Below are 16,098 nucleotides of genomic sequence, written 5' to 3'. Positions count from 1 at the left end.
ACCAGGACCCTGCAAGTCCTTAGAGCCCCAAATGCCACCTTTCAACTGATACCCAGACTCTGGGGAAACGACTCCTTTTCCCCACGAAATTGGTCTCTGATTGTGGCCACACGCCCTGTCCGATAGGGCAGTGTCAAGCATCGAAATTGGCAAACTTTGCTGGATTTCTCCAAAACTAAAGCTGCCAGCAAGTAGGACCCTGCAAGTAGGGGAAGTATTAGTGCAAATCCTTAGAGCCCCAGAGATCACCCTTCAACTGATCCCCAGAGCCTGGGGAAATGTCTTCTTTTTCCCACGGAAAATGGCCTCCGTTTGTGGCATCTCGCCCTGACCGACAGGGCAGTGCCTGGTTAGAAATCACCCAGCTCTCCTCCCCCTGGGTGTTCACTGTGCCACTTGCCCAGCCCAGGGATGTGCTCAGCTGCTTTTGTCCTCTCTTCTGCCAGGCCCTGGCCCTACACAACACTGGAGCGGGGATATGACTTGGTCACGGGAGAGCAGGCACCAGAGAAGATACTCAGGTGAGTCAGAGGAGGGTTCAGAAGGGATATTTGGGAAGGGAGAGCCATGAGGACATCCCAGTGGGTGCAACCTTTTGGTCAATCCCAGCCCATTCTGGTGCTGGTGATGGGACAAGTGTCATTTGGCTGTGACAGACCTGAAAGATTTGTCCATGTTTGGCAGGCAGAGAATGGTTCCCCTCTTGCCCATTCAGCAAATGTGAGGACAGCATGTACAGAAACTCCTCCTGGAATAAAACGATTTTTCCCATCCCTATGTTCTCCTGTCACATCTCAAGTCATTTCTCTCCCTTGTGGCTAAATCACTGACTTACCTCATGGTGCCACCACTGCTCTGCCTTCTGAGCACACAGTGGAGGGCCACCATTCCCTGTGGACACTCTGCTCCTTGTGACTTATTTTTCCTTTGTCCAGGTCCACCTACAGCTTGGGTCAAGGGCTGTGGCTGCCAGTCAGTAAGAGCTTCGTGGTGCCCCCCGTGGAGCTTTCCATCAATCCCCTTGCCAGCTGCAAGACAGATGTTCTGGTGACTGAAGATCCAGCAGATGTCAGGTAGGAAGCAGATTTCTCGTTTTCTTCATGCTTGAGTGCCTACACTGCTCTTTAAATTGTTATTGAGGATGCAGTAATTTCTGTGATGATAGGTTTGATTAATTTCCTTCCAATAAGAAGTCTATGTGATTGCTCTCCAGGCTCTTTGGGCTGATGGGTCTAGGCCAGGCCTGAGTGTGTAACTCTGAATTCTGCCAGTACAGGCAGGTGAATTAGTAGGAACCTGTAGCAAGGCAATTTGAGAGTGGCTTAAATGTAATGTTAGCTTTTAATGCTTAAATGGATGTATTTACTGGGATGGAGGGGCTGTCATCTTTCTGAAACTCATACCTGTATCACATCCACCTGGCATTGATATCTGCTGGGATGTTCATGAAGGGTGAAAGGCCATGTTGCTCATCCAATAATTACACAATTACAGCGGTTATTTTTCCTTTTTGGAGTTCAGTGAATGCCTGGACATTTTGTTGATCACCTTGGTGGTGGTTATCCTCTTTGGCCTGGTTTACAAGGGTATAACTGTAAATTATAAGGGTTTAATTCTGAAGGTATTTAGTGTGTATTGCCCTCTCTCCCATTAAATTAAGATCGAGCATGTGACTGCTGGGTGCTAGGGAGACTCCATGTTCCATCCCTCCCTCCTTTCCTCCCTCCCTTCCTTCTTGCTGCTTTCTCCTGTTGACTCCAGACACAATTTCCTGACTTGAAAATCCTTGCTTGTATTATGAATCATCTCCCTGGGCACCAGCAGGATCCTTGTGTCCCCCAGCCCCTTCTGTCTTGTCTTTCCCCAAAGTGATGAGGAATGGATTTCCATTCTTCTGTCCCAACATCTTGGCAGGGCTGTACTTGAAGTAAGTGCCTACAAAAGCTATGGCAGAGCCAGGACTGGCATCCAAGGTGTCCTCACTTCCAAGTGTGTGTGGTTGTGTTGCTAATTAGTGCTTGTTCCTTTTCCTGTGAAAAGAGACAGTGGTACATATCCATCACAGTTTGGCTCTTTTAAGCCTGTTGTTTTTCTTGTCTGCAACAACTTCTGCTTCTCATTTGAGAAAGGAAGGGGTTTATGCTAACATTTTCCAAGCCAAAGTGCCAAGAGAACATTATTTATTTCTTTCCTCTTCACATCTTCATTAAAAGTGCCTCAGTGAAGGTAGAGGCTCAGAAGCTTGTTTTCTGCTCCAGTGCAGTAATTGTCTCTGGGCACTGCTCCTTGTGGAAAAGTCTCTGTTGGGATGGATGAATGCCAGGCAGGAGGAGGGGAGCTTTTGGCACAAGGCTGTTGCCTGCTCCCCTCATAAATGGAACCTGAACTGAGAGTTCCAGGTATAAATATTGGAGTGGCTCAGGTAGAGTATGGGAGGTGTGAGTTCACGGCACTTGTATCTTACACACAGGAGTTGCTGAATTATTAAAACTTTAATAAACGCAATAATAAATATTTGATGTTGAATTATGGAAGGTTTCACAGATACAGTGAGAAGTGAAAAGCAATCTATTATTTCTACATTAGAACTGAAACAGTTCTCAAATGAGGAGCTGCAAGCTTGGGATCCTCAGCACCCCAGGGTGGGTGGAACCTTCTTCTGAGGTTCTTGGGTGCTTCCATGCAATGAGGAAGACTTTCAGAGCTGCTTATCTTGCAGCCTCTTTGCTTTATCTCTGGCCTGACTCAAGGAGCTTCTCAGGGGAGAAGTTTTGGTGGTTCAGATGTTGAGGTGGTGATCCAGCAGATCAGGTGGTCCAAGGTGTAGGTGTTGGAACACAGCCATCCCTCCCTCTGCCTGAAGGGGTTTCCTGGCTTTGGGACTGTGGCAGCACTGCTGTCCCTCCATGCTGGGAGGTCCTGCAGGTGAATCACAGAATCATTTGGGTTGGAAAAGACCTCAAGGATTGAATCCAGCCTGTGATCAATCCCTACCTTGTCACCCAGACCAGTGCACTGAGTGCCAAGCTCAGTCACTTTTTGAATATTTCCAAGGTTGGGAATTCCACCACCTCCCTGGGCAGCCCCTTCCAATGCTTGACAACCCTTTTCCAATGGAGAAACTCCTCCTGAGCCTGCAGTGCTTGGGCTTTAACACAGCCCCATGTCCCTGCCACAGGCTGTGTTCCACCAGCTGCAGCACAGCTGTGCCCTGTTTGCTGTCCTGTGTCACTGTGGTGGTGGCTCAGTGCTGTGTTCCTCCTGTGTCTGTAATAACGAGCGTGCTGCATTCCTGCAGACCTTTCATTAGTCTGACACCTTTGGCTCTGGGGTCACTTGCCTTGAAGAGTTTAATGGAGGGAAATGGCAGAAAGCCTGCTTTGGAGAAAACAAGTGATGAAGTCTTTACAACTCAGCGGGTTAAAGGTTCAAATGTGGTCTTGTGTTTTTATGAAGATGCTTGAGATGCAGAGGGACAGGTGAGGCTTGGCCTTTCAGCAGCTCTCTGGGGAAATGCTGCTTCCAGTGCTGTTCTCTGTGTGTTTCACTGCTGGGCAGTGCAATGAGCTGTACTTTGGTGGATGGGCATGAAGGGCCCAAACCTTCCCCTGCTGCAGCCAAGTCATTAGAGAAAATTCCAGAAAACAGGAGCCAACAGGCTTCGTGCAAACATCCCCCTCAGGATGCTCCAGGGGCTTTAGGGGACAGGACACAGCAGTGTGCAAAACTTGGTGCTGGAGGTTTTAGGGCTGTGCATCATAAATTAGGAATGAGAGTGCTTAGAGTTAATGAAACTTGCATATATAATTTATCAGTGACCATATTGAGCATCCCTTCCTCGACCCCAGAGTCTGATCCTGTGCACAAGGATGGCATCAGTCACAGCCTGGGACAGTGACAGCCACGCTCACTGCGATGTCTCTGTTCAGATGAGCTTGGCCAGCAGTGCTGCAGGGCTGTCCCCACAGCCTGGGCTCCCTGGCAGCACATCCCCTGCCAGGACAAGAAATACATCCCTGTCCCACCTTGTCTTGCTTGCTTTTCAAGACCCCTCTTTGTTTCCCTTCCCATCTTTTTCTCTTACCTGTATTTCTCCCATAACCTGCTGTTAAACACAGTAGTCTATAACATTTTGTTAAACAAATTACTGTTAGGTGTTCAATCCTTCTGCTGACCTTCCCTGGACACCTTGCCATTTCTGTTTGAGCCTTTGGAGGGTGCAGCTTGTCCTGTGGGTCAGGAATAGCTGTAATTGTGGCAGTGTATGGGAAGGACCCACAGCCACAGCCCCCAGGTCCTGCTGCCCCAGCAGCGAGCATCCCTGCAGGGATAATGAAAGCATCCCTGCAAGGGATAATAAAAGTATCCCTGCAGGGGATAATAAAAACATCTCTGCAGGGGATAATAAAAGCATCCCTTGGGGCACACACAGAGCTGTGGGGGACCAAGAGGAGAGGCAGCCCTGGGGGCAGAGCAGGGCACTGGCAGACTCCCAGTGGTCACGGTTCAGTGTGCCACCCGCTCTGCAGAAAAGTTGATAATTTCTGTTGAGCAGCCATAAATCAGAGGCATGAGCCTCAGCTGCTGCCTGACATGACATACAGCTCTATCGTTATGGCAACCATAGAAACAAATAAAAGCCTTGCCTTCGCTTGACAAGCCTTTGAGATGTCCTGATGGAGAGACAAGTGTTCAGCAGCAGAATGAATTCTCTTGAACTCGCTGTCGATTTATCTTCGTTTTGCTCCCAAGTGTGCCCCTTTGCTCTCTGAATTCTTTGCCAAACTGCAATCAACTGGATTTTTTTTATTTCTACTTTTTCTTTATTTGTTTGTTATTTTTATTTTCAGTTCTCTCAGAGGCAGAACACTCTGCTCCCCCTCTCTGTGCCCTCAGAGTCCCATCTTCTGTCAAGGATGGGAGCAAGGCTTTTTCTCCCTGCCCATGGCATTCACCAGCTCAGCCATGCTGTGCTCTTGCAGCCTCACTGCTGCCCCAGCCCTACAGGCATTTTGAGTGATATTTTGAAGGGGTTTTGCAGTGATTTGGGCACTTGTGATTTTGCAAGTCAGTGGTGATCACTGTGGTGTGAGGCTCCCTGGGAGTGGAGGAGGATGAAAAATGAAGTGGATGAGAAAGGCAAAGGGTATCTGGAGAGTGTGGAAACAGCTTTGCTGTCCCTGCTGTTTGCAGCAGCAAAACTCATCTGTCTGTGCCTTAACCTCCTTGCTGGTCTGCAGGAGCACGGATGAGTGGGTGCAGCTGCAGGTGAGCATCCCTCAAGGTCAGGAGGTCTGTGTGGGGTGGGATATGGCAAGCAGGCAGAGGGCACCCTGCCAGCTCTTCTTGCCATTTGTGCAGGGGACGCCATGGGAAATTGATCTTTTTTCCCCTTCTTTTCTTTCTGCTGCCCCCTGGAGCAGAGCAGGGTGTGATTTCTGGGTGCTCAGTGCCATGGGGACCCTCAGCTAGGAGGCTGGGGCAGAGGAGAAGCCCCTTTTCCAGGCTGTGCCTTATCAGGGGTCTGTGGCTCTCCTGCAGAGCCTCCTGCTCCGTTGGGGCCAATAAAAAGGTGTGAGTGGCTGCAATCCATGGCCATGATGAATGGACAGCTTTGCATGATGGAGCAAATTGATCATTGCATCAGCAGGCACAACTTACTCATCTCTGCAGAGAGGGCAATTCATTACTGTGCACATCACAGAGACACCCTCATCCCCACAGATAACATCCCTGAGCTCTGGCCTGTGCTTCTTATCACCCCATGAGAATGGGGGGTTGTGTTGTCTCTCAGAAAGTGGTGGAGAAGCATCTTTTGGTGCTTAACACTGGTATAGAGGCAGCTTTAGCCTCATCCTCTGGAGAGCAGGGACAGATGCTTTACAGGGAGGCAGCCATCAGCCCCTGCCCTGCAGCTGTCAACTGAGCTCTGTCCTGGCTGCTTACCAGGATTTTTCCTCCTCCCTGCCTCCCAGTGTGATTTATGAGAGCAGGTTAGAAGAGTCAGGTGCATCTCACTTGGCCACAGGGGGACTAAATGGAGATGTAATCTTGCAGCAGCCACCGAGGGGTGTGAGCAGCAAAAGAGGAGAATTAGGGGAGGGGTGTGATGGGGATAGAGGGGAACCTCCCCCCAACAAATGGAGCTGAAATCACCCAGGAAGGATCCAGGGCAGGTCAGAATTGAAATGTGGATCAAGCCAGCACCTCTGGGACAGTGCAGGAATTTTACTGCCCTCAAGCTGTCTCGTCCTGGTCCATCAGCAGCCTTGGCATCCTTCATGCCCAGAATCCAGGGAACATTTCAGCCTTCCCTCAGACCAGGCTTTTAGTAACTCCTGCTGCAATAATGCTGAGCTATACTCTCTGTGCTCTGCTGTGTGAACTCACTGCGTTTTTGAGGTCTTAATGCTGAGCCATAAAACTGCACAGAAAATGATCAAACCTCTTAGGGACAGGGGATGTAAATTTGGGCCTGGCTCGTGGGCAAATGCTTCACAGGGAGCACCAGCTACAAGTTTGGCAGCTGAGTGATTTCAGTTCCTGTCGTCCATGGTGCTGCAGAGCCCAGGAGGGAAAAAAGCCCCAGTGAGTGAACAGATTTTGTTTATATGTTTATTGAGACAATTAAAAATACCCCACACTTGCCAAATCTGCAAACGCTGTCTCACACCCAGAATGATTCCCTTTGATGTCTCTGGGATCTCCTGTCACAGAGAAGGGTTTGGCACTGGGCTCTGCAGCTTCTCCACATTCTCCATATGGATCTGCTGTTGTAGCTGTGTGTCCATCCACCCATCCATGCAGGATCCTGCCAGGGCTGAGACAAGCACTGGTGCTGAGGGTTCGGAGGGGGAGGCTGGGCTCTAACACACTCTGAATGCTTAGCAAAAAGGGTGATGCAAGGTAGCAAAATCAGACCTTGGGTTCCTGTGTTGAAAGGTGTTTTTCCCTCCCTGTTTGATGTTGTTATTTGTTTTTTATGTCACTGCCTTTGCTTTCTGTTAACCAGCGGCTGGAGTGTGCTTTGTAGCTGCCTGTTCAAAGCACAGCCCCTTGGCCTCTCTCTTTATACAGCCTCTCTGTACTATTTTTCCGGAATTACAATTTTTTACCCTTATTTGAGTTTTATTACCTTTGCTTTTGTTTGCATTTCCTGCCTGAGAAAGAGACTAGAAGGTTTGCAGGAGGAAGGACCAGGCAGCTCCCACCCTGGCCCAGACAGGATGGTGCCTGGGTGGGACAGTGACACTGGGAAATGCCTTTTCTTCAGTTATTTCTTAACCAAATCAGTGGAAAGAACTGGTCCAAAAACCAGTTCTGATGAGATTTCAGTTGCCTAAAACCTTCCTGATGTGGATGGGATCTACTCTTCCTTTCCTGTTTTTATTTCCTGTAACAATTGCTGGATCACTTCAGCCAGAGGACAAAACTAATAAAATTCAGTGGAGCCAAAATGTTCCTGGGAGTGTGCCAGGAACCTGTGACAGGCTCCACAGCCAGGGAGGAAAAACCACCTCTGTGGAGATGACAGGAATGGAGATGGACACAAGCAGGGCAGCTTTGTCCTTCTTTGAGGGCACTGCAAGAAGATATTGTCCCTTGCAGGCTTGGAAAGGGCTCTTGGAAAGGGCTGTGGGCTCAGGGAGAGTCCCAGACTCCTTTTTGCCAGGATATGCTGCACCATGGAAGAGAGAGCTCCAGGCTGATTTTTATGGGGATTTATTAATTGCTGAAGGCAACAAGGGGGTGCAGGTGCTGCTGCAGAGGAGCGTGGTCTCACTGTGGAGGGATGAGGAGCAGCAGCTCAGGCCAAGGGGCAAAGCTCCTGTTTGATTGTCACCCCAGGGCTGGGCACAGCCAGTGACCCAGGAGGGCTGTGCTCCATGGAGACAAGTGAAGTTAATTGGTTTCAGCTCCTGCTCCTCAGCAGCAGAGCCAGGGTGATGTTTCCACTCCTCACTGCAGTGCCCCGCTGCTCTGGCTGCTGCCCTCCAGGGATTTTCTGCACTTCAGGATGTCACCCTGGCTCTTGGGGTGATTTATTAGGAAAAAAATGGCCTTTGTGGCTTTAGTGCAGCACTTTCCAGGCAGCTCAGAGTAACTTTGCTCGTGCTGTGCTGCTCCTTCTCATTCCACATTTTCCGCATGCAGGAGAGAGGCTCTGCAGACCCTCCCTGGCCCTCTCACCTTGAGGCAAAGGAGCAAAATCAGCTCCAAAATGAGTTTAGAAGCAACAAGAAGTTCAATTCATGGCTTACAGGCAATGCCAGTGTTGCACAGGGCAGGAATGGTGTGTCCTGTGTGGCCTTGCCCACTGGCCCACAAAACCTTTTCATGCTTTGTCAAGGCTGGATCAGACTGAAAATCCACTGCCCTTTGCCTCCACTCTGCACAGGTTTTGTATCATTCCCCTTTTGGTCTGTGCATTTGGTCTCCTTTTCTGATTTAGATGTTTTGAGGTCTTGTCAGGGCTTTTTCCAGTCTCCCCAAAGTGGGTTGCTGACTGCAGAGCCAAAAGCAAAATCTTCCTTGACTTTTTCCTGCTGCTCATGTTTCAATCCCGGCAATCTGGGGGGTGGTGATGCTTTCCCAGGCACTTGGATGGGAAACTTAACTGTGTTAAGCAAAATATTGTTTTCAGGGACTAAATCAAAGAGCAGTGCAAAGCTGAAGAGGTTTGGAAGGAGGGCTGGGGAGTGAGCGGGGGGAAAATAACATCCAGAAAATTAGGTGAAGCCTTGCAAAAAAATAATCCCATCTTGGGAATTGCCCTGCTTTTACTGCCTGAAGAATTACTGTGCCATAATCAATTCAGCTCTTGATGTTTCCTGCGGTGTTTTTGATATTATGAGATGTTATTGACTGCAACCAAGTGCCTTTTATCAAAAGTTAGATGGGTGCAGTTGGGGACCCTCTGCCGCAGGCTGTGCCACGCTCAGGGCTGGGCTCCAGCAGCGCTGATCTGAGGGCAGGCTGGGCTGGCAGTGCTGGGCAGGAGGGATGGGGATGGAGCACAGTCTGTGTGTGACCTATCCAGTGCCTGTTTCACCTCCAGCACAGGGACAGAAGGGGCTCATATGGAGCAGGCTGCAGGGGAGCCCTGCTGTGGATGAAGAGCCCCCAGTTGCACTGGGACACTGTGGGATTTTCATGGTTCCCCAGATGGAGGAGGAATGAAGGAATCTGACTCCATGTTCTTAGAAGGCTAATTTATTATTATATTATATTATATTATATTATATTATATTATATTAATATATTTTATATATTATATAAAAGATTCATTATAAATATATATATTTTTATATATAAATATATTTATATGGTATATAAATATATATATTGTGTATGTATATTGTATATATATACAATACATATATACAATATATGCATATATATACAATACATACATATATATACACAATACATATATACAATATATATACAATATATATTGTATATATATATACAAGTATATATACAAGTATATGTCCTTGCAGTATATCTACTACAAGTATAGTATATTATATTTAATATAATATACTAAACTATTCTAAAGACCAGAGAAGGAATACAGATAGAAGGCTAAAAGATAAGAATGAAAAACTCATGACTCTCTCTCCAGAGTCTGACACAGCCTGACCATGATTGGTCATTAAGTTAAAAGAATTCCCATGAAACCAATCAAACAATGACCAGTTGGTAAACAATGTCCAAACCACATTCTAGAGCAGCAAAACACAGGAGAAGTGAATCAGATAATGATTGTTTTCATTTTTCTCTGAGGCTTCTCAGCTTCCCAGGAGAAGAAATCGTGGGGAAGGGATTTTTCAGAAAATGTGACGGTGACAGGACATGTTCAGGAGTGTTGGCTCAGCAGCCGGATGAGTTTTGGGGGGAGAACCTAGCCCTGCCTCCTGCAAGCAGGAGATCTGGGCAGTGCACATCACAGTTCATCCCAGGTGCCACAGGGCTGGGTACCTGCATGCAGATATTGATATTTCACCTTCTGTGTAGGGCAGAGCTGTCCTGTCTGTCTGTCCCAGGCTGGGGAGTGTCCCCTGCTGCTGCTTTCCCTCCTGTCCCCCTGTCACTGCCTCCCACATCCATCCCAGCCCTGCCACGGGGCTCTCTCCCAGCAGCAGCAGCTCGTGGGGAGCTGTGCAGAGCCCAGCAGCACACAGTGAAACCCCAGCTCATTCTTCAATACTCCCCTGCTTCTGCCCAGGGCTTAGAGTGACACAAATGAAGCAGCTGAGCATTAAGGCAGGATGCTGTGTAAATATGCACTGAGCTTTTGCAGAGAGAAGCCTCTTCATTCTCTTCAGTCCACATTTCCTTTCTTTTTTTTTATTTTTTTTTTTATTTTTAATCAGCGTGTATCAAACACAGGCCAGAGCTGGAGGTGTTAGTTCTCACTGTGGGTGCTCTGGGTTTGGACTGTGAGTTCTCTGAGGCCATAGTTGAGGAGTTTTAGAAGAGTTTTGCTAAAGCTGTGATTGGATAGATAAATGGCTCATCAACTGATGGAATCACAGGTGTACAGAGTGGTTTGGGCTGGAAGGAACCTCAAAGATCACCTTGTCCAGCCCCCCTGCCCACGGTGGCTCACACTCCAACCCCTCCCACTCTCCTGCCTGGGTGCTGGGAGCTGGGTCCAAGGGGAAGGAGCACTCCTGGGTTTGTGTTGATTCACCTCAGGACCAGATCAGGGAGTTAAAATGGCTTTTTTGTAGATTAAAAGCCATAATTTTTGCCTGAACACAGTTGATAAGTGATACTGATAGAGGAATAGCATTGGCAATGTTATTGACCTGAAGGGCTTTTCATGGCTTTTCAAGAGGGTTACAGGATCCCTTCTTCCTGGTAAAATTGGGATCTGCATCACAGGCAATTCATTATAAATGGAAACCTCCTCTTTTCACAGAATCATAAAATACCAGGTTGGAAGTGGACCCCGAGGAATTATTGAAGCTTGCTTTATATAAAGGGAAAAGAAAAGGAGCTTTTAGTATGGAAAACTTCACTGCAGTAAAAATAGCACCTGGCTTGCTTAAAAAAAGCACAAGTGGGCAGCAGATGGGCTTGGAAACAGCAGGGGTGGCTGGGTGGGGGGACACCACCTGTAATTGGGGGGCAGCAAAGCAAATCTGCTGCTTTCCAGGGTGGAAAAGAAAGCACAGAAAATCCTGCCTCAGAATGGGAGGGATGGGAGGCTGCTCCTGTGGAGGCTGGACATTGTCCTCCATCTGTCCCTGTCTCTTGGTGCCATTCCAGCTGTGCAGCTGTGGCTGACAGGGCATGCAGGGAGTTGGGAGCCTTCCCACAGACACTCCAACCACCTCTCCTGCACACACACACACACACACACATCTTTAAAGCCCTGAATCACCAGGTCAGGCAGAGCATCCCCAGAATAGCCCAAACAATCTCATTTTTGGGGAGGGGGTGGGTTTGGCTGTGCAAAGCCCAGCTGGAGCAGCTGCAGGGATGTCCCTGAGCTCTGGCCTCTGGCAGCAGCTGTGACAGCATGACCTGTGTCAGCAGCTCACCTGCTAAAATGGACTTTAGAGTTTTGCAAGGTTCATCCAGCCTGTCCTGGCTTTCCCAGTGGGAGCAGGGCTGGGGGAGATTTGGGCTGGGAAGGCTGGGGCAGCTCAGAGGGAGCTGAGCTGGTTTGCAGGGCCAGCACAGTGTCTGCATTCAGCATCATCCCTGCAGGTCTGGGGTCAAGCACTCACACAGGCACTGCCCCTGAGCAAAGCCACTGAAATAAAACCCAACAGCAAGGGCTGGGTTGTCACCGTGATATTTTCTGAAAAATCCCAGGGTTTCTTCTCCTGGAAAGATGAGAAGCCTCAGCTTCTCCATGTTTTGCTTCTCTGGAATGTGGTCTGAAGGTTGTTTATCCAAACATGCAAATTGTTTTTAATTAATGATCAATCACAGCCAGCTGTGTTGGACTCTGAGTCAGTCCCGAGTTTTTATTATTCATTTTTTTCCAGCTTTCTGATGTATCCTTTCTCTTTCTTTAGTATATTTTTAATATATAATATAATATAATATCATATCATATCATATATCATATTTCATATCATAAAATAATAAATCAGCCTTCTGAGAACTTGGAGTCAAATTGTCATATCTCACCTCATCCTGGGAACCTCACAACACCACACTGGGTGACCTATTTAGGAAATCCAGGGCTCTCCTTGGACTTGGTGCTGCACAGTGCTGGCAAGGTCAGCCCCATAATTCTCAGGTGGATGAGCTCAGGGTGATGTGGCCACAGGTGTGGGTGGGCTCTGCCCCAGGGACAGCCTCCCCAGCCCAAGGGGAGCAGGGTCTGTGCTGCTCATCCTTGCTTTGGATGCAGGAGCAGGACACCTGTGGCACCTTTCAATGGCACAGATGTGCCAAGGAACTCAGGGAGTTGTAGATCCCTGCCCACCCAGGGGATGGAATTAATGGGGCAGCCAGAACATACATAGCTCTGGGGTGGGTGACCTCAATCAGGCTCAGTTATCCTGTGACAAAATCTTTTTTTGGTAGGATTCCCTCTGGCTTGGCCAAGATGCTGCTGGCAGGGAGATGCCCTTGGCACTGGGGATGGCACGGGGCACTGCCCCATCCTGCTCTTGCTCTCTGAGCTGGGCACTGGGAGCCTCGTGGGGACAATAATCCCTCTGACTTCAACACGGACAGACTTTGCTGCCAAACTCCTCCATTCTCCAGGGAGATCATTAGTGTGAAAATCAAACAGGATCAGGGCCCAAAGGGCTTGAGAAATGGTACAAAAAGCTCCCTGTCACATCTCCCAGCACAACTCAAAGGCTGTTTTTGTACAGTCTCTGGGCCACCTCGTGGTTTCATGTCAGTCCTTATCCACGTTGCTTTACTCATAACTTCCATGCACAGCTCTGTCGAGTTATCTCCTGAAGTCCAGACAGATCAGGTATTTTCCTTTCCTTAAAAAAAGGAAAAAAAAAAATGTCTTATGACAGAAAGATAAGAGGTGAATCTGATATACTTCGAAATCAAGAGGTAAACACAGAAGGAGGGGACAGGGACCAAGTGTCACCCTTCTGTCACTCGTCCTGCCTGGGTGTGCCTGTGGATGGGATTGATCCCTGTGGGAATGTGAAACCCCCCTGCTGGGTCCATGAGCTGCTCGAGCTGCCTTTGGCACATCCAAGACCTTCCAGAGCTTCCACCCTGACCCCATCCCAAGGTCTCTGGTCCCCTCAGTGTCCCCTCCCAGTGCAGATCCCCACTGAAATCCCCCAAACAGGAGGAGTGCCCACCTTTCCTAGTGACAAAATCAATACCAGTGGCTTCCATTAATATTCTGGGAATGGCAGAGAAGATTGACTGCCTCATTAGCAGGCATCGTGTGAAACTCTGACAATAATTAACAACTCAACGGTCTTATTTGCTGGCCTATCACAGAAGTATTCAATCAAAAATGTAATTTGCTCGACGCTCCCATTTACCATAAAAAGAATATTCCTTCAAAGTTTTAAATAGACTAATTAAGAGGGAAGAAATACAGGGGGAAAAAATTATTAACAGTATAGTTTTAATGGGAAATTACTGGAGCGTATTAATAATGCAATAACCATTTTTAACAGCTGTCTGTCAGTTTGTGGGCCGGGGTAATTAAATTAGTCACTAAAGGGTCACTCAAATTAGGTGCCAGAGAGCTGCACCAGGACTAACAAAGGGACATCAGGAGAAATGCTCTGGCACAAGGAGAAGGGGGAGATGGTGATGTTGAAGTCAGAGATACCCAAGGCCCCTGCAGAGGTGGGAATCCCTGGTCACAGAGGCAGCAGCACCTGCTTGGTTCAGGTGTGCCAGGAGAAGAGCAGAGCTTTGTGCTGCCAAAGGCTGGGAAATAATAATGAGGAAAAGTCTTCTGTGAGCATGAGCATGGCCCGGGGTGGCCTCTGTGACGTCTGCTTCAGCCTGATGCTGCTCAGGTTTTTAATCTCTTTCCCAGAGCCAGAAGGCAGCGATGCAGGGGATTTTTGGCAATTTCTTTCAAGGCTTTTACATTCTGCGGGTTTCAGGCTTGCGTTCCCCCTTCCTCCACCCCTTTCTCCCCTCCTGAAATGAATTGCAGTTAATTTTGGATGTTGTCGAGCCTGGAAACACATCTTTCTTGCCGCCAGCCCATTAAAAAAATATATTTACAGTTTCATAAAGCAAAGCCAGCTGCCAAGGTAACGTCCCGCTGGTTCCCTTGTGTTCCAGGAGCAGAGTAAGGATTTGGAGAGGTTGCATTTGGATTTGCCTCTGTGAGTACAAGGAAGATTTTAAGCCCAACAGAGAGGTTTTGACCTGAGAAAATCATTCTGCCCTGCCTGGGGAGGTCTTGTAGGGAAGCAGGGACCTGGGGTGCTTGGGTTCAGGGCCAGGGGATGCTGCTGCAATTCCCTTTTCCTCTCCCCTCCATCAATCAGCATGTGAATGCCTCTGGGTCTGAGCAGGAGGGGATTACACCTTCCAGTGTGATTTTTTTTTTAAGATTTCACCCATTTTCTCAATTTTATATTGAAGTAGGACCTTTTCCATAGTATGACTGTGTGGAAAAACAATTGGCCACAAAGCAGTAATCAAACCCTAGAGGAAAAGCTTCATCCATCAAGAGGTACCAAGCAAGGTGGTGGTTGGGGTGTTTGGAGGGCATGGAGGTCTCTGAAACCATGACCTACATCAAGCAGAACAAGGACATAAATTTTCACATATTGGCTGTACATTTGGGCTTTTCTGGGCAACTTTCCTGCTCTTATTTTACATTTTATCACTCTCAGGACCTGCAGGTGACAGAGGGGAGGACAAAGCCTGTGTGTTCCCCTGAGAGGTTTTGATTTTCATCAATCAACAGAAGGGTTTTTTCCATAATTCTTTCTCACATAATCTCCATTTGAAATTTAACTGTGGACATGCCCTGATCTCTCTGAAGTACTTGGGGCTTTCCCCTGCTCTTTTTCTATGATTAAGACATGTTTAAAGCTAGAAGTTGCTTTAAGTGAGTGATATGGGCAGCAAATGTGCTCCACATGGCACATGGGAGTTCAATACTACCCAGTGGAAGCAGCTCTGGTTCAGATGTTGGCTCCCCAGATCAAGAGGAGCATCCCAGGCGAAGGGAAATAGTAAAAACCACCAAAACCCACCCAAACATCCCAACAAGAGAAAGAAGCCCAAACCTGTGCCCACCCTTCCTGCAGCCTGGGTGGGCACTGGGACAGAGGCAGGCCCTCCTCAGTCTCCACATGAGGGGAATTACAAGCTGTATAGATTATTTTAATGGCCGTATTACTTCCAACTGTGCCTCCACCATCTGTTCTTCCCCAATTACAGATGCAGAAACCCAGCATGTTTCCCCATTCTGGCTGTAGAGGATGAAATACAAGCCCTGTAAAAGGCTGTATATTCTCCCAACAATGCAGTTGGCACCTGTGAAGTTTTCCTGGTGCTTCTGCCAGGTCGGGATGCTCAGCCTGGTCCCCTCTGCTCTGCATCCCAGCCCAATTCCCTGTCCATGGTGGCAGAGGGAGCTGTTAATAAAAGGAAGAGGCTGTTTTGCTACAAGATCTGTCTAAGCTGTGTGGGGCAGCTGAATTATTAACACTGACCAAGCATCTCAAGTGCTACAAAACTCGACAAGAACCTCTTACCTCCGGCACAGTGATAAACAGGATTGAGGCACGGTGGGAGGGAGGGAATTAAGATAGGACATCAAAGACTGGATTCCATCAAGTAAATCATGCCATTGCTCCAGTAAAAGAGCCCCTAAATGTTTTATTAGGGATTTTCAACAACTACCAAAATTAAGATGGAAGGGATGAATTATTAAAACATAGATTAACTAAAGCAGCTGCTGAATTAAACATGAAAGGTGCATGTTGGGAGGAGCAGAGCCACTGTGTGCTGCAGGCACCTCAATCCTTCAGCCAGGAGTGCTGGAAGGGTCTGCAGAGGGTGAGTGGCAGTGCTGGGGGCATGGAGAGCCACAAGCTGCTCTGCCAGGTCAGGACTGCAGTGCCAGGGCATGGAGAGATGGCTGCAGGGTCAGCAAAGCAGAAT

At 48.1% G+C, this 16,098-nt stretch overlaps 1 protein-coding gene across 1 annotated transcript in view; it reads left to right on the top strand.

Moving 5' to 3' along the window:
• The window catches only part of ASTN2 (astrotactin 2), a 354,581-nt gene that overhangs the window by 154,053 nt on the left and 184,430 nt on the right, over positions 1-16,098 (top strand). The window contains exons 9-10 of the mRNA XM_054646417.2: positions 447-521; positions 936-1,073. Of these exons, the coding sequence (XP_054502392.1) occupies positions 447-521; positions 936-1,073 (213 nt within the window). The remainder of the gene's footprint in view (positions 1-446; positions 522-935; positions 1,074-16,098) is intronic.

This window comes from Agelaius phoeniceus, chromosome 21 (assembly GCF_051311805.1).
Source record: "Agelaius phoeniceus isolate bAgePho1 chromosome 21, bAgePho1.hap1, whole genome shotgun sequence".
In the NCBI taxonomy this organism is placed as follows: Eukaryota; Metazoa; Chordata; class Aves; order Passeriformes; family Icteridae; genus Agelaius; species Agelaius phoeniceus.
The sequence above is the reverse complement of the archived record's forward strand: the minus strand, read 5'-3'. Positions and strand labels throughout refer to the sequence as shown.